Source organism: Ambystoma mexicanum, chromosome 14 (assembly GCF_040938575.1).
Source record: "Ambystoma mexicanum isolate Mex_15411 chromosome 14, UKY_AmexF1_1, whole genome shotgun sequence".
Lineage (NCBI taxonomy): Eukaryota > Metazoa > Chordata > Amphibia > Caudata > Ambystomatidae > Ambystoma > Ambystoma mexicanum.
This window is the reverse complement of record NC_090940.1, coordinates 31395341-31414560: the sequence shown is the minus strand read 5'-3', so window position 1 is coordinate 31414560 and position 19220 is coordinate 31395341. Positions and strand designations below refer to the sequence as shown.

The window sequence follows — 19220 nt, the reverse complement described above, 5'->3', positions numbered from 1 at the left end:
ATCCTAATGTACCCAAGAGAGACCGACATATCAGCCAGACTTCGCCTCATACAGCTAAAAATTCTACACAGAATTTACTACCCAAGGGTAGCACTGTATCGCTGGGGTAAAATCACTGACCCTAACTGCCTACGCTGTTGCCAGGAGGGCGGCACTTTTTTTCACATACTATGGGACTGTCCACACATCAAACTATACTGGCAACAATGCTGTGATACATTGTCTAGGGTACTGGGCTGTACTGTGGCCAGAGATGCAAAACAAATGCTGTTGGGTGCAGAGGACGAGGGTGCAATGTCACTCTTTGACAAATTACTGTTTTCAACCTCCACAGCACTAATCAAATGCAACATAGCAAAACTGCGGGGATCTAACGTAACCCCGGAACATGAACAATGGCTAAATGACATAGACGTGTGCATAGTGATGGAGCGAAGAGTATATGCAGCCAGGGGCTGCCCTGGAAAAGCTGATAAGATCGGGGGTAAGTGGGACAACGCTCATTAGGATGTCGGAAATTGTATACCAGAGTATCCATACAATGGATGAGAAAGTGTGGACATGTAATACCGTTATCACTTTGTGCTACGAAACAGGCACCCATGAAGTGTTGGAATGTTAAGGTTGATGGACTCCACGGGAGTCAATGTTCTATTTGCATAGTGCAATGAGAAAAATCAATAAAAATGTTATATCAAAAAAAAAAAAGTCAGTAGTGGTCAAAAAGGACAGGGTGGTTCCGGGCACAGATGAGGAAGGAGACAAATGGCGCACTGTGTTGCGCATCTATCCGACGTCATTGTTAAGAGACGTGTCCGATGAGCAATTGTTTGACAGCGCAGAAGAAGGAGAGATGGTCTTTGAGATTGAGGTGCCTTGCCAGGTAATGATAAAGCATAGGGAAGTACCACAGACTATGCTCGTCAGGAAAACCGCCATATTTGAAGAAGGATTTGGAGAAAGTGCAGGAGCAGTACAGATTAAATTAAAATCAGGAGCAATATTGCCACGAGTTATGTAATAACCCATTTCTAGGAGGAAAGACTAAGGGATTTTTGAGACCATTATGGCATTGGTAAAACAAGGCATTATACAACCATGTGTATCCCCATATAGAATACGACCATCTACCCTGTGAAGAAAGCAAAGGGGTCCAGGATTTGCGACCTCCGAACAACATTGTTAAAGCAGAGTTTCCGGTGGTACCAAATCCTACCACCATTTGTAACGCTCACCTGGTATCCATGGGGAAGTCTCTCAGCCTGATACTGGGTCTTGTTTTCTTGGATAGTGTGCTCTCCGTCCTGCTTTCAGCGCAGGGGCACGTTGATTGATGCAGACTCGTTGCTGCCTAGTTACTTCACTGGCAAGAGTCTGACAGGTAAGTATAATGAGTCTTTTGAACAGTTCTCCAACTTCGTTCCTTTCCTTCCTTAGATGATGGCCGGCGTCCGGGGATGGCGGCGTGCTGCTGAGATGAGTAGCGCTGAAGGTGAGTGAGGGCGCGATGCAGCCCTTTCATATTTGTATTGAACCGAGTTCTTTTTCTGTGTCTTAAGTGCCGCAACGTTTTCAAGATATGGATGCCGGTTATGAAGAACAAATGCGGCGCCTCTAGATGTTTCCACGCTAACCTGGAGTGTCTTTTCCCTCTTGCAGATGGATGAGAAGTTACGGAGACAGAGTTCCCCCAGAGCGGCTGGGATTCAGATAAGCGTTTGAAGCTCGTACAGTCTTTAAAAATAAGCGAAGATTTGCAGAATGCTTACTAATGCCGTTTTTCTGTTCTTTTCCCTTAGGAAGCATCGTGCCGGGATGGGAATGACACCGCCGAAGATGCCCGCAGAACAGAAGGTGCGATGAATGATGGGCAGAAGCGCAGTAAGGTAAGGCTGTTCCCAACGGTGTTCTTGCAAGAGCTGAGCGCAGATGAAAGATGCAGGCCTACTTGAGACCGATCCGAACACGGCGAGTATCACGCTGCAGGTGCAGAAAACACAAAGCATATTTCTCAGCCTGGGCGTGGCTTAAATAGTCTCTGGGTATCCCAGGTGTATCTGGGCTGATCCACACCCAAAAGACTAGACTGCACATGCAGTTCTGGGAACTGAAATATGTGGGGGCATCCATCTTGTCCCCATCAATGCACTACAAGTCTAATCCCCAATGTTATCCTATGGGAGTGAGTGAGTCTGGTGCCACAAGCGGCAAGTGGGTCTTTGGAGGGATGGAGAGGCCCTTCAGGGCCATGTAGGTGATTGTGGCCTGGCTCCAGCCTGACATCTTGGAGAGCTGGGGACATGATGGGCAGGAATCATGACACCATTCTCTAACATCCCTACTGCGGCAACCCATTTTACAGTAATTGATTTTTAAAAATGCCCTTTTCTCGGTCCCCATATATATTCCCAGTACCTCACTGCGTTTACTTAGCGTGGGCAGAGATTTGAGAATACTAGGTTACCCCAGGGGCACTGGGAATCCCCAAGTGGTCATTCAAATGGATTTGGGAAACTTACAAGTGCCCAGTACATGGACGACTTATTGGTCTGTAGCGCTTCAGAAGACCAGTGTCGAGGAGACATCAGCTTCTCACCCTGCTCACTGCGAAGGGGTACAAAGTGGACAAAGAAATTGCAGTATTGCCAGACAGAGGTAGTATATTTGGGCCAGGTAATATTGTCTGCAGGAAGAAAGGTGATGACAGAGAGCCGCTTCAGTCCAGAATACACCTCTGCCAGTTATGCTAAAACAGATGCAGCAGTTTCTGGGGCTCAAACTATTGTAGGCCCTGGATTTTTGACTACTCTAGTTACACGAGGCCCTACTTCAAGCGCTTAAGGAAGCACAGAAAGAGAAGGGCCCCGAAGATGGTCAGAGGAAATGAGAACATGTTTTCGGGAACTAAGACTGCAATCAGAAATGCTCCAGTTTTGGCGACCCTGAATTGTCAGAAACCGTTTTTTTCTATTTCCACATACAGATGGAAAGTTAATGACAGCATTCCTGGCTAAAAAATACGAATTAGGTAACAAGCCCTTTGCTTACTACAGATGGCTTTTGGATTCAGTTAAATATGGTCAGTTTCTGTGTGAAGAAGCTCTCACAGCAGCAGCTTTTGCAATACAAAAGCCTTCAACCATTACTATGGGCTTCCCGGTCACATGTGGAGCATGTAGTTTTTGCTATCTTGGAAAAGTCCAAGTCTACTTTGACAACCCAAAGAGTATCAGGGTATGAAGTTATTTTGTCAAAAGCGTCTGTACATCTGGTAAGGTGTCACCTAGTAAATCTGGCAACACTTAGCCGAACCAGTGAAACCAGAAGATGTTGCCCACGACTGTGCAACTTATGATGGAGAATAAGAGGACAAATGTGAAGGAGGGTGCCTTGGAAGGAGACTAGGTACTCTTTGTGGGCAGGTCATCAACAATTGATCAGGGCACTGTAAGAGGCACACAGGGGCAGCGGTTGTAGTTCTTGTGGATGGGGACACCGGGTTGGAGTGGAGAAACTACTGGCTCCCCATTACTCAGCACAACCAGCAGAACTAGTGGCACTCATCGAGGCTCTAGAGATGAGCAAGGGGAAAGCAGCCACTATCTACTCCGACTCTGCAGATATCACCACCACTGTACATTCTGGGTTATCTAGATGAAAGAAAAGAGGTTTACAGATCAGACAGTACCCCAGTCGAGCATGCTGCGCTGCTATTCTGACTAATCTAAGTGCAATGTTAGCGCTTCGAGGTAGGAATAGTGAAGTGTGTGGTGCATACTAATAGAACAGATTTAATATCGCTTGGTAATGATACCGCAGACAGAGCGGCAAAGGAACCATTTTAGAACCTCCAAAAATGGAAACAGTGTCCCAACAGGTACAATTGCCAGTCCTGTATACTGCAGTCCCTTTGCTTCAAATAGAAGAAATACAGCGAAAGGCAACTCAAGAGGAGAAGGAGCTCTGGGCAAAGAGGGGATGTATGCTCTAGCTCACAGACTTGTTGTGGAGACAGGAGTGGACGGGAAAGGTAGTAATGCCTGTGAAACTGCTTTGTGTGGCTCTAGAGCAGCTAGATTACGCATCACATATGTCCCGACAACAAATAGCAACAGAACTCCAGAAGTGGTTTATACCAAAAATTCACAAAAGAGGCACGTAGGTTCATAGGGAAATGTATCGCTTGTAAACAATTAAATCCTGGTAACACTGGTAACACCATGAAAGCCATGAGAGGGGTAATTCCCTGTCCTTCACATTGACTTTGTTGATATGATACAGAAGTGTAATGATTTCAGGTATTTGAGGGGCGTGGCAAGCGCGCATGCCGTGAAGACGTGTGCTCGAGGAGCTCCTGCAACGGGTGGAATCGTGCCGAATAAATAGTTTGACTCACATCCGAAATAATGCTGGCAGAAAGGGGAACCTCTTCCCTACAACTGGACGCCACTCCTAAAAGAATCGGACCCGGCAAGCCCTAAAACGGGACCAAAGAAGAGGCGCCCCTCGGCCTCACAAGATGGCGGCGCCCGCAGCGCTCGTGGGGTTTTGGGGCCCGGAGTTCCCAGACAATGAGATCCTGATAGGCCAGCGGGGAATCCCCCACGCTTGCCCCTTCCCCACACCATCTGTGGTGGGGTGCCGGCCTGCCCCTGGACCCATGCAGCCTAGCAGCGAAATCCTGTGGCCCCTGGGAGGTCGAATCCGAGAGGCGGCCTGCGCCGGGAAGAAGAGGCGGACCCCTGGAGCGAGCGGACAGGGAACTACAGATGCAGGCTTCACCCTTTCTCCGCACCACCCGAGGAAGATCCCGGCCGGAGCAGGAGGCAGCGGTGATACCGGCGAGGGACAGGAGACACAACAACGTGATCCCCTCCTGCCGAGACCCACGAAAGGACGCCCAGAGCCGGGCCCCAGACGCCACCACTTTTGCATGAGATCGGGTACCTCGCAAGCCTCAGTGGGGATCTCCTCTAACCCTACAGGGCGCTGGGCGCGCCGATCCGAGGTATTGTGCACACAACAACCCTGATACTCAAATAGCTCGATACTAGAGTCGGCCCAGGGACCAAGAGTAACTGAACATAGCGAAACATCTATGGACCAACATGTTTCCCACCTAGCCTGCGGCATCCACTAAACGTGAACCACTAAACCACTTAGTGCGTAAAAAGGGCAGCGCATTGGACCTAAAGACAGATGTCCCCGCCCAAATCAAAGACAAAATTAACTTCGACAATGGACTCCTACACGACGGTGAAGCCTAAACAGCCGCTACAACAAGAGCCTGTAGTCAACGCGGTGCCACTGGAAACAGACCCCAAAGAGACACCAGTCCTACAAGCTATTGCAGCACTATGCACCTCTATTGAAACTAAGATAGAAGAAATGAGGGCGGACATGCAGCTCATGCGCCAGGATGCCCGCAATCTAACAGAGGGTAAATACGAACAAAGATACCCTGCAGGACAACGTGGCAAATACTTCGGACCTGAAGGCAAAAGGTACTGGACTTAGAACTGAAAGTAGCGAGACCGGGGGCGAGATCCGAGGATACGGAGGGGCACGCACGGCACAATAATATCAGGATTTTAGGGGTCCCGGAGGACATGGAGGGACCGGACCCAACAGACTTTATAGAGACATTGCTCCTACAAGAAATAGGGGCAGGAAAACTCTCCCAGGGGTTCTCAGTAAAACGTGCCCAGAGATCTCTCCAGAAGCATCCTCCACCGGGGTCACACCCACGTCTGATAATAGCGAACATTTTAAATTTCCGCGATACAGAAACGATACTACGCCACTCCAGAGAAGGTGAAGAGATTAGAAGACAAGACTCCAAAATAGTCATATACCCTGACTATACTCCCATGGTCCAACGAGCCAGGAACTCCGTCATACCAGTGAAAGCTAGGCTGCGAACACTCAGATACATGCTGCTCTACCCGTCTCGCCTTAAAGTCTTGCATAAAGGAAAGGCAATCTTTCTAGAGTCCCCTAATGCAGCAAATATGTGGCTTGAGCACAATAATTTAGCGGAGAACGAAGAGGAACTACAGAAAAGTAGATCAAAGTGAAACGAACGATAGGAACACAAACACCAATGGAAGGTCCCATCCTGGAGATTAGATGCTCGATTAGATAACGCAAGGGACCACACCAAGAACACAGCAACGCCGGGCAGGAACGCAACGAACCACGAGCAAATACATCGCTGACCCACCCCCTCATGGAAAGGGCAGGTCAAATGCCTACGCACTACCCGCACCGAAAGGCCTGGAGTGGCCCAGAAGGCTCGGGAACCCCTGAGCGCTGCAAGTTAGAAGCAACTGCTGGGGGCAGTTCGCAATTACATGTTTTGGTTTATTCATTCATCCGAATGAAAGTTACACTAGTTGGTAAGTCTACAGAATATATTAATTTGGAAGTGGGGGCGGTGGCAGGAGAGGGGGACACATTGTGGGCAACCTCCCTACAGGACAGTGAAACCACCAATACCCCCCCTAAAATAACATGGCCAGGAAGATAAAAATAATGACATGGAACGTGAGGGGCCTTGGTACTCATCTCCGAAGGAACAGGATTAAGTCATACCTGCACAGGAAAAAGGCAGGAATAGCGCTTTTACAAGAAACGCACCGCACGGCGGGATCCATGGCTAAACTCCAGGAACATTGGGGTGTACAGGGATTTGGGACTGCCTACTCGAAATACGCTAGAGGGGTATACACCTGGATTCTCCCCCAACTCCCTTTCCGACTATTTAAGTTTGTAAGTGACCCAGAAGGCAGATATGTGATTTTGTGGGGACACATTGAACAACAAGAGCTCTGTATAGTGAACTCTTACCCACCCAACAACAACATCTCGTCCCACTTGGCCTTGATGTACGAAAAAAAACATAGAAATAGCCTCTTCATCTGGGGCGGAGATTTCAATTGTGTGCATGTCCCCATGCTAGACAGATCGTTACCACCACCTACCGCCACAATGGCTGCCACGACAGCGTTAAATACGCTGACGGACAGATTAGACTTGGCTGACATATGGAGGGAGCTCCATCCCCACACTCAAAATTACTCGTACTTCTCATCCCTGCATGGCCTCCATACGAGGCTAGACTACATCTTTGTAGGCAGAGAACACCTATCCCAGATGGAAGGAGCAGAATACCTGGGGAGAACAATCTCAGACCATTCTCCCTTAATAGTAGATTGAAATTACACTGGCCCCAGACCCCCTATCCCTATGTGGCGAATGCCAGTAGAGGCCCTGAAGGATCAAGCATTCGGGGATGAATTACAGGACAAGATCGACGACTACATAGAACTAAATAAGAGAAGCGTAGACCATGCGAGCACAGTATGGGAGGCCCTAAAGGTGGTGACCATGGGAGTGATCATAACAAAAGCAGGTGGCATCAGAAGATTGCTACGTGATGAATTAGCGCAGGGTGAGGCAGAGATTGAGAGGCCCAGACTGATCCCACAGACCCACTGCGACACGAAGACAGGCTTAAAACACTTCGCGAGTGCTCGAACGCAAGATTTTGTCACCAGAACGACCTGAGCACACTCAGAAGCGGATAGACCCGGTAGGCTCTTGGTGCGGCTCTACAGGAAGGAACACCCTAGGCACACCATTACTTCAATACAAGACGAGCAGGGCAATGCATACCAGACCCAACAAGACAAATGATACCTTTAAGAATTATTACAAACACGTATACTCTCACGGAACAGAAGTACCTGGGGACCAAATAACAGATACCTTAGAAGAGACAGGGCTGCCTAGGCTCTCTTCAGCACAGGCTGAAGCCTTAGAGGCAGACATTACCATAGAAGACATTGCTGAAGCGATTAAGACACAAGCTACGTGCAAGGCCCCCAGAAGTGATGGGTTACCCTCGGAATTCTACAAAACTTATAGCTCCTCCCTGGTGCCACTCTTACATGAGGTTTTTCAAGAAATATACGAGTGAGGTATATTACCTGACAGCATGAGGGAAACTCTAGTGATCCCAGTTCTCAAACCAAACAAGTCGGCTGAGCATTGTGATTCATATCACCCGTTAGCTATGCTCAATTATGATGTTAAACTGCTAACCACAATTCTAGCTCAGAGGCTGTCCAGGCTGATCGGGGATATTGTGCACTCAGACCAAAATGGGTTTGTCCCAGGCCGGAATAAGACCATAAACTTACGCAGACTCCAACACATCATTAAGCAAACTGACATGAGTACAGAACCCTATGCCCTACTGTCGCTCGATGCCATTAAGGCGTTCGATTCTATATTTTGGGAGTGGCTACTAGCAGTCCTAAAGGAATTTGGATTCGGCCCAAGGTTTGTCAGATGGATCCGAATACTTTACACTGACCCGAGAGCATGGGTAAAAACTGGGAGACACGTATCAGAAGTATGGGAAATCTGCAGAGGTACCCGGCAGGGCTGCCCGCTATCCCCCATGCTTTATGTACTGGGACTGGAACCCATAGCCCTTTATTTTCGGAAACAATTTTTTGATGCCGGAATAAGGCTAGGAGAGATAGACCACATCATTTCACTTTACGCAGACAATGTCCTCATGTACGTCAGAGACCAGCATCTTTATGTCCCAACTATGTTAGAAGTTCGACAATTTTTACAAAGTCTCAGGCATACAATTCAACAGAGCTAAAGCCTGCTTATTCCCTCTGGCAGGCCTTAAAGATAGAAACCTGAAGGATCTCCCAACGCTAGGGATACAGTGGCAGACCACCAAGTTCCGCTATTTAGGCATCCAGATAATGCACACTCCCCAACTAATGCGCATGAACACAACACAAGTGCAGTAATATCCGCATTGCGTAGATCAATGGCCTTCTGGGCGAAACTCCCAATGTCAACAATGGGGAGAATCTCGCTAACCAAAATGATTGTTCTCCGTAGGTTCCTGTATAGATTCCAAAATGTACAATATTACATCAAGAGCCTGTTCTTCCGCCTGCTAGAGTCGATAATCCGCAAATTCATCTGGGGACAGGGCAGGCATAAAATAGCACACTCCACACTAGTTCTACAATACACCCAGGGCGGAATCCAACTCCCGCATTTCGAAAAATACTATTTAGCAGCCCAACTCAGCTTTGTGTCCAAATGGCTGGCCGACGAGACCACATCCGAGACACCCCTACTACAATCCCTGATCTCTCCACTACAACTGAAAGAACTTATTTGGGTGCCACATCACCTACTGCAAAACACACCCTTTACAGTCACCCTGGGGAAACAAATCTGGCAAAGGGCAAAATCACCACGACACCTAACACACCTGTACTCCCCAGAAATACAGAGGATCTGGGACCTGTGCAAAACAGACTCAGACTTGTTACATCTCAGGGCCTGGGAAAAGAAAGGGGTTTACACATGGGGAGACCTGTACAAAGGAGGCTCCCTCAAAGAGTTCAGCTCACTACAGATCACTGATGGAATACCCGCTAGCCAATACCTATGGTAGAAAGATACGCGAAATAGCGAGACATAAATGGGACACGTGGCCAGAAGAGCCCGAGTCAGATCCTTTCACAACTCTATTATACAACTTAAGAGAGGGACAGAGGCTGGTTTGTCAAATATACGGACACCTCAATGATAACATCATTCCAAAAGGAGAGGCTTTGAAAAGCAAATGGGAAACGGACACTGGCCGAGCAATGTCGGAAGGAGAATGGAACAGGGCGCTAACATTTCCTAAGGCCGTATCCAGAAACCACAGATTCTGCTTTATACAACTAAGCGTCTTGCATCGGACTAACCTCACCCCTCACAGACTAATGACATTTAACAAGAATGCGAGCCCCAAATGCCCATGGTGCAAAGCGGACAGGGCGGACCTCATACATATGTTTTGGGAATGCAACACAGTGCAATCTCTATGGGCAAAGGTCAAACGGACATACGAAGAAGCTGGCACCTCCAACTACAGATGGACCCCTGAAGAATGCCCCTTAGGAACATATCCCAGACCGACCAAACTCAAACATCAGGTGAAATTAATGGACTTACTGTGCATGGTGGCAAAAAGACATATCGCCATCTCCTGGAAAAAGCCAGCGGGGCCCAGAAATGGCGCCTGGCACAACAAACTTATTAGATGGATTAATGCCGAAACACGGGCATGGGAGGATAGCATTGCCAGAGCCACCGATGAGTCGAGCACCACACTAGAAGCATGGAAGGAGATAATTAGAACTATAATCTATCCCTCGGACGACAAACCTCCATGAGCAAACAGTCTAGACCACGCAGAACTACAGGAACAAGAAAACCCACAAGGGAGGCCCCTAAACACCTAACGGCATTGCCAAACTCAAGCATTTCCCCCCTTCCCCACATCGCCCCCTGCTGAAGACCTTGAAACTAGACGTTGAAGACCAGATAAGGGGACAGTTAATGTTATCATGTTAATGTTTGAGACGGTTCTCTTTTCTCTACTTTTTTCTTTGTTATAACATCAACGATCTTGCATTGAATGGCACAGCCGGTATGCCTTGCGTTTCTATGTTATGATAAATGGCAATAAACAAATTTGAAAATAAATGATTTCAGGTATTTGATTGCAATTGTGTGTCCATTTTCCCCGATGGCTCGAGGTTGGTCCCTGCGTGCACCCTGATGCAAAATCAGCAGCTACATTTCTGGTGAGGGAGGTATTTTCACAGTGGGGAGTATGCAAAGTCCTGAGATCAGATAATGGGAGCAATTGTTTTTAATGCATCATTTGCCGAGACAACATACCTTCTGGGAATCAAGCACAGATTGTGCTTGGTGTATCACCCACAAGCCAATGGAATAGTGGGAAGGCTTAATGGTTTGCTTAAAATGCAGTTTAAATTATGTAGTGAATTGCAAAAAAGTTGGCTGTACTGTCTTCCATTGGCCCCGTTTACTTACAAAATAAGCCTGGGAAAGACTACCACCTCAGTCCTCAGGAGGTGGTGACGGGGCGTAGATTGAATACACCACACTCACCAAAACGCACGCAGAGGTTCAGGTGCACATAAGGCAGCAGAGATTCTTGGAGAAGAGTTTGGGGAATAGCTTCAGGCCTTGACGAAAGCATTAAGATTGTGTCTTTTCAGGTTACAGCATCACAACAACAAACAATGGGAAAAGACAGCAAGATCAACAGCAACCATTGCTACTCCCCGGGGACTCAATCTACGTGCATTCCTTTTTTCGCAGCTGGAATTAAAGGCATTTCCATGGGCCTCATTGAGTGATCTTTGCTACACCGACTGCAGTAAAGTGGGGGGGGGGGGGAAGCAAAACTTGGATCCACATCCATGTTGTACGAAGGAATACCAGAGTCCCTACACCGACACCAGAGGAAGAGTAATCCTAAAAACATAAGTGTGCCCCAAGGAAACGCAGTTCATGCCGGTGAAAGGGGCGCACTGACATTGAGAAATGTTATTCACACTGTAAAACAAAAGAATGCATGTGTAGATCTATTTCTCTCGATTTATGTGGTGTATGTTCTCAATAGAAGGGATGTAAATTGGTCAGAGTTATCAAATACTATGGATACGGCCGAAAAATTAAGAGCACAACAAGACCTTGAGATAGGTTTTGTAAATAATGATATGGGGTAACTTTAGAAACAGGAAATGGCGCTCACGGCGTTGCATCAGATAATTTGTGGTACCATGATATGAAGAGGGAGAGCATATGAAGAGGGTGGGGAGAGAGCGACAGAGTCGTGTTAGATTTGCTCTCTTATCCCCCATGCTTCTGGTGTCCCTAGATTATTTATTCCCGACGAGGTAGAGGTAGCAGAGGCATGGTGTCTAGTGTACCTAGCCTTGTGCGGGGTCAGACGGCCGTTTCAGGGGCAATCTGTAGCAGCTGCCATCACTCCAGTTGAAGAATGTTTACTATTAGAAGAGGAAAAACAGAAGGATGTCCGTTGCATACAAAGTGTAGTTATTGTTATTTATATAGCACTGCACATATCCTTGGTATGATCTCAAAGCGCTTGTGGGTTGTACGCCCTGGGGGACCGTAGTCCAGGTCAGGGTGCACTCAATATGTGAGAAGCTGGTGAGATTGCCTGATGGTAGCTGCATCCTAACATTGGGTGCAGTGGTATTGAAAGGTCAGTTGAATGTGTGCAGACTTGTGGTTGGTCTCAGACTTCATTCTGGCAGCATTAGGCCTGTGTGGGACGCTTATGTGTGCAGCTAGGCCAATTATTTCATGGGGTATAGCTGAGTTCCGATAGGATGTTGGTGTACATGATTATTGTTTGCATGTGAGCAGCTAGGCTGAAATTGATCGAGGGGTATAGCTGCGCTATATTGTGTGTTGGTGTAAAGTAGAGTGAGCATAGTGATGGGAGAGGCGAGTGTCCGGAGTGGATGTTTTATTCTTTAGTTCAATCTTGAAGGACTAATTATCGTAAACAATAAATGGGAGCAAGGGGGTGAAGAGCAGGAGGATTGGTGGGACTTCCTGAAGCAGGGGTGGCACAAATGAACAGTATCTGGAAGTGTATGGAAAAAACATATGAACTTTTTAACATGGCTCAAGGAGCCAGAGAATCCTGTTAAGATCCAGTTACTTACACATTTTCCTCTGTGTTTTAAGGACGATGGCACAGTGTCTGTAGGCACAAATCGGAACTGCAGCATCACCCTTCGCATTGCTGATATGGTTGGAGGTCCGGCAGCACTTCGACTTGTATTGGGCCCGTGGACCCTTTTCCTACAAGCAGTTACCTCCGGTCTGGAGAGGCGTTTGCAGTCACACCATCTTGCATGTGCCCATCCTTGTGGTTCCCCAAACCCACCCACATTCGCAAAATCCAAATCGGAGTCTTCATTTGTGCCCCCGAACAATTCAGAACTTCAGACTTTCGTAGAAACTGACTCCTTGACATGATCGAGAAGATCAAACTAAATCTCATCAGCATCCACCAAGGCTCTTATGAACATTGCTGAACGATTTTGACTATTTAGCCAGACAGGTGTTTACTTCCCTTTTGGCCCCTGGGGTACAGACTGGGGCCAACTCGAAGTGGTTAAAAATAGTTTGCTATGAATTATTTATGAATTCCTCTGAACCAGCATTTAGGGCAATTAGAGAAGGATTCAGGGCATGTTGCACATGCGTACCTCCCAATGACTTGGACAATGGAACTCTGGGCTAAACGATTGCTGCATTGCCATGGAAAGGGAGGGTGGAATTGCTGACTTTTTTGTTCTCTTTCTTGGGTGCCTTTATGGATGAGCGTGCCTATGAAAATCATACCCCATTTGTCTTTTTTTTTTTTAATTATCTTTTGTTCCCGTCAACTAAGCCTATGGTGCTGCTCTCCCCAAATGCACAGAGCCGCTCTATGATGGTCGTGACCCTATCTAAGGCTAGGGCCACTGCCATTCTATCTCACATGGGTACTCAAACTGATTTTGAAATGAATGCAGGAGTCGTTTTATGTCCTCCACCAGGTTGGGGTGAATATGTAGGACAATGGAATTAGTGGAAGAGCGAATTGGTATTGTTCGGCAGAGGAGCATGGGTGCGAGGGGACTAACATGAGGGATGGCTGTAAGGTTTCATTCCCCCCCAAGAAGGTGAGATTGATGAGTTGGAAATTGGTTTGTTAATGTATTAACTAAAAGGGGGAATGTTGGGATGGTTGATAAGGGTCCCACGGGTAAAGAGAAGTTTGAATTTACACATGCCATATTGGTGGCTGGGGCAACAGCGATGTTGACATAATGTGGCAATTTAGCATGAATCTAGTGTAGCTAATGGGAATGGCCAAAGGAAGGAATACCAAAGAGAAAGGGGAGGCAGGAGCCCCGATGAAGACAATCGCTGTCTTACTGGCGTTGAGGCAAAGGTCCGTTTGCAGCACACCACGACTGAATTGCAGAAAGTCAGGTAGAAAGGCACATAGAGCAGAAAGGCACATAGAGCAAAGAGAAATACAGGTGAAGGGAACCACCCTCTGAAACAAGGGTCTCTATCCTGGAAGAACTTGCGTTGGAGCAATTTTTCCCCCCTGTGTGTATCTTTTTCTAAACCTCCCAACGTTAAAAGACACCTGTTCTCTTGTCTTTTCTGGAAACGTCATCTTTTCTTGGCCCCTTTTTGTCAGGTACCAGACAGGGTGTGGAACCGAGTGTCCTGGTATCCGTTGTGGACGAGCTGGCCATGCCGGTTGACCGGGGTGGAGTGGAAGCCCTGATAATGTTACATCTTGGGGCGGCATTGGCGACCACTCCATCCTGGTATCCCGCATGGCCGCAGCTGGCCTCTCTGGTCCAGTCCTGGTGTACACCCATCCTGACTGACGGGGGCCAATCGCTTTCTCCTTCTCCCCTTCTTTATTCCACCTTGTTCTTGATGCTTTTTAACATCCATGTGCAGCCTTTGGTTGGCCTTATCCGGTCCTACGGCGCCCGGTGCTATTCCTATGCCGGCGACACCCAGACCCATGTCCGTTAGATCTCAAGCAGGCAGAGGTGTTGTTGTCCCTGTGCGAGTACCTGGTGGCTGGATGAACAACTGGCTCAAGCTTAATAGGGACAAGACGGAAGTTCTGGTCATGGGTTCTTGCCCCATAACCCCCACGCCCACCGTCTCGGCTCTTTGGACTTCTTCCTTTTGGCTGTCTGCATTGGATGTTTCTCCTATTCCGGTGACAGCGGTGAAGAAGTTGGTGGTTTATCTTTCGCAGTTTGCAAAACTGGTCACTTCCCCTCTTAATGTGCTCTGCAAGGTTTTACCATTCTTGCCTACTCGTCTGCGACCCCAGGTGGTTGCCTCGCCGGTTAAGAGTCACAGACTACTGCAATGCCATTTCCCGGCCCCGCCTATTGCTCTTGTACATCGGTTGTAGCTCTTGCAGAATCTAGCTGCTTGGGTAGCCCCATCAGGCCCATATGGATGTCAAATCAGCCTTGTGCTCCGCTCCCTTCACTGGCTCCCGGTGGCCAAAAGGACGTATGTAAATCCCTTTGCCTGGACTATCGCCAGGGGGCAGATTACCTCCAAGACAAGTTTCTGCCTTACATTCAAAGGGCAGACTCTCTGCTCCGGTAATGCTTGTCTAGTGATTATTCTGCTTATCAAGGATCGATGTCAGCAAATTCTCACTTTCTGCTAGTAAACTATGGCATGATCTTCCTGTTGCCCTTAGGTGCATTGAGAATCATCTGCAATTCCAGCGCTCCTGGAAATACTTGTTATTTTTAGGTACTAGTGTTGCCCTTTATGATGATTGAGTCCTAGCGCCAACATGCCCTTGAGTGAACGTGTGCAGTAGAAATGAATTTAACTGAGCATTTCCCGTTTCACTGTAGAGTTTAGGCGAAGAATCTGAGTGTATGGGGCAGGACCTGGAAATGTAGATACTGTTGTGTCTTGAAGAGCGCACTTGGGCACACTATTCCAGGGGGTGCTTAACCACAATTAGCGCATCACTCCAAATGGGATTACAGCTTTGAGGGACCCTCAGCACAGCTACATTTAAGCAGGGTTCGAAATTGGCTGGAGCTGGGAGCCATTTAGCTCATGGTTATAGCCAAGGGGAGCCTGGTTAGCTAAAAACCAGCAGGTGCTAGTTTTGACTTCTGTGGCAAGTAGTGCCATAATAACCTAGCTATGTGATATTATCTCAGTATGTTTGGGAAGGTATACAAAAAGCAAACTAAGAACACACCTAAAAGGACAATTAGAGCATATTGGATAGAATAAAATGGACAAAAAGTGGGTTTGCATCTAGAGCAAAGTTGGATATGCTGCACACTATTTACTAGCGCCTGGCTTTCCAGCCGTAACTCCTGCTTAACTGGTTATGCCAGATAGCCAGGAGCTGCGTTTTGCTCCTGCTCAACAAATCCCAATTTCGACCCCTGTTTAAGCACCACTATGCCACCATTCAAGAAGGTCTCACCAGCAGAAAAGCAATCAAGATTGCCGCTCAACAGTAGATTCCCCTAGAAACTATTTGAAAGGTTCCTTACCAAGACCCCCAAAACACCTTTGGATAAATAGCTGCTGGGTCCGTTTCTCCATCCCCAGTTCATGCACAGGATGCTGTGTGGCCACCGCAGGCATTTCTACATGAAGATTTTAGACAAAGCTACCCATTTCCAATTTAATCAAAACACTTGCATTCAGAGTGTGAACCTTTCCCAAAACATCATGTCACATGTGTTAACTGAAGTGGGGGGTGACACAAACGTAGCCATACAACTTCACAGTCTGCCTCGGAAAGTGAGGGCCTCAATCCTGAATCCATAACCAAGAGAAAGTCCCGATTGGCCAGCATCAAAGGTTTGCAAGAATGCAATCTAATAATAGGGACCCGAGGTACCCATAACCCATCAACCGGCACTGAACTTGGACCACCTCAATGGAACGAAATACAAGTGACGCCATACATTGATTAGACGGACCTGGCCAAGATGCAATACATGCCCTGCTCCTAAGAAACCTTGCTCTACAGTCTCTACAGGGGCCTGACACGAAGATGCAGAAGCACTGGGCATAGAGAACACAATCATAGCTAAGAACCAAGATAAAGCCCAAAGAAATGTATTAGAAATACCATGAACCTGTGGAAGCAATCTCCTACCTGGTCCGTCTTTGGAATACTGGACTACCTGGTCTTTCTGGCGCATTCTGGAATGTTCAAGTGATCTAGAGAAGGAACCTACAGTGGCTGGAGGGGGGAGTCTTTAAAAAGGACATCCTAGCCTCGTCTGTAGGGTCTTATCTGGTGGGGACGGGTCGGGGCTTACCTGTTCCGTTCACACACACCCATCTCCGGCTGCAGAATCACAGTCAGGGTGATCCCATGGGTCTGTACCCACTTTCTCTGTGTGGTGGGAAAGTTCCCTGGCTGTGAGGAGCGTACGAGTGAGTAGAGGAGTCTCCTGGGGGCCTCGGCTGCTCTCCCCATACATTAGTAAATGTGTTCTGTACCTAGCTTTGAGCAGGAGCATGGCGGGAAGCCGTCAAGGGAGTCTGGGGGGGGGGCATACATTATCGGGGGGGGGGGCATACATTATCGGTGGGTATGGTGGGGCGCTTTCTTGGTCGGTGTAGCAGGCCCCTCCCTCTCTGGACACGGTGGGGTGCTCTGAGGGGGCCCCTCCGTCTGTGGGTATGGGGGGGGGGGGCAATACCCGGGCAGGTACTTTTGAACATGGTGGGATGCTCTCTGGGGGAGGGAACATGGTCTGATATGGTGGGGTGATCTCCAGGGGCAACGCTCGATCTGGTCCCCTTGTCTAGGGGGACAGTGGGGGGGGGGGGGGGGGCTCTGAGGGAGGGAAGCGGGGTGCTGCCCAGGGGACTGTCTGCAGGGTTCTCCTCTGGCTACGGCCGGGCCCATTACCCATAGCTCTCAACTCACACGCTTTTGGCGGGTGTCACCCGCCTTCTAAACAGCTAACTCACCCGCCAAGCCTCCTGCACGCCCATTCATTTCAATGGGTCTCTCACCCGCCAAAAATAAAACCGGGTGTTTTCACCCGCCTTTGTGACACAAATGGTTGAGAGCTATGCATTACCTGCTCTGGCCGCGCTCCTCGTCGCTCGGCTCTTCCAGCTCATATGGGTCCGAGTCCCGCAGGAGGCGGCTCAGGGTGGGCAGCGGCGCCCGCAGAACCCCCGGATCCATCATAGACTAGCAGTGGCCACTCGGTTTCCTGAGATGCACGCACACACGCGTATCCAGTGTCAGACGTCACTTCCGTCCTCGCAGCAATAACAGCCATTAGGCAGCGCCGCTCAACTTCCGGTACAGAATGTTTATGATGGAAATAGAAAGAGGGCAACAGGAAGCCACATGCCTAAGGGTAGCACAGCATGTTGTGCAGAACCTTAATTCATGGTTGGCCATAAACATTGGCCCTGGTTAACGGTCTGTAAAAATGGTGTCTCCAACCTTTAGCTCTCCAGATGTTATGGATTACAACTAACAGAGCCAGTGATGCACACCTCTAAAATTAGATATTAGAAGAAGATAAGTAAGATTATATGGAAGTGAATTCATAAATTTTAGGTGCAGCGGAGGAACTGAGGTTATGTTACTTGGCATTTATATAGCGCCTTATGTATCATTGGTATGATCTCAAAGTGCTGGTAGGTTGAACGCTGTCATGAACAGCAGTTCAAATCCGTAGGGAGAGAGCGTCATAATGCATAGCTCTCAACTCACATGCTTTTGGCGAGTGTCCACCGCCTTGTAAAGGGCTGACTCACCCGCCAAGCCTCCTGCACGCCCATTTATTCCAATGGGCGTCCCACCCGCCAAAAATAAAATAGGGTGATTTCACCCACTTTTGCAACACAAATGGTTGAGAGCTATGCATAAGGTGCGTGGGCACACCAGATATGTGTGCAGCTGGTGTGGCAGTTGCATGAAAGCTGCTTCTTAGCTATAGGTCACAGTCTGGAGGGTGGACACCAAGACTGAGTTCTGGCTGTGTTAGGCCTAAGGAGATGCCTAAGCTAGCGGTATGTGCTCAGCTAGCTGTGTTTAATTAGGATGATGAGGAGTTTGTGGAGTCATGTTAGTATAAGAACAGCTATACCGAACGTGTCATAGTATAGCTGTGTTCAGTTGAGTGGTGGTGTATAGTAGTGTGTTATGGTGGTTATCAGTAAAGCGCTTGAGACCAAGCGTTCCATGCATACCATCTATTCTATCTGTTTTATTTAGTCTATCCGTTCCATCCATTCAGTTTGTTCCATCCACTTTGCCCGTTACATCCATTCTATCCACTAGTGCCTTCCATCCACATGATCCACTCATCCATTCCATCCTTCCCATCCGTTCCAACCAATTAATCCGTTCCAACCAATTCAGCCGCTCCATCCACTTCATCCGTTCCATCCACTTCATCCGTTTCTTCTTCTTCTTCTGTTCCATCCACTTCATTTGTTCCATCCACTTCATCCGTTCTATCAATTTCATCCGTTCCATTCACTTCATCTGTTCCATCCACTTCATCCGTTCTGTCCAGTTCTATCTACTCCATCCGTTCCATCCACTCCATCCGTTCCATCCACTCCATCTACTCCTTCCGTTCCATCTACCCGATCCGTTCAATCTGCTTCGTCTGTTTCGTCCGTTCCATCCAGTTCCTGCCTGGCACAAGACCCCTACACAAAACAAGAAGCGAGAGAAGATTCAACCTGGGAATCCTCCCATCCCC

General features: G+C 48.1%; 1 protein-coding gene across 1 annotated transcript in view; it reads right to left on the bottom strand.

The window, feature by feature from the left end:
* Positions 1-17809, bottom strand: part of EAPP (E2F associated phosphoprotein) — a 109111-nt gene extending 91302 nt beyond the window's left edge. The window contains exon 1 of the mRNA XM_069638457.1: positions 17571-17809. Coding sequence (XP_069494558.1) covers positions 17571-17683 — 113 coding nt within the window. The 5' untranslated portion in view covers positions 17684-17809. The remainder of the gene's footprint in view (positions 1-17570) is intronic.
* Positions 17810-19220: the final 1411 nt, after the last annotated feature.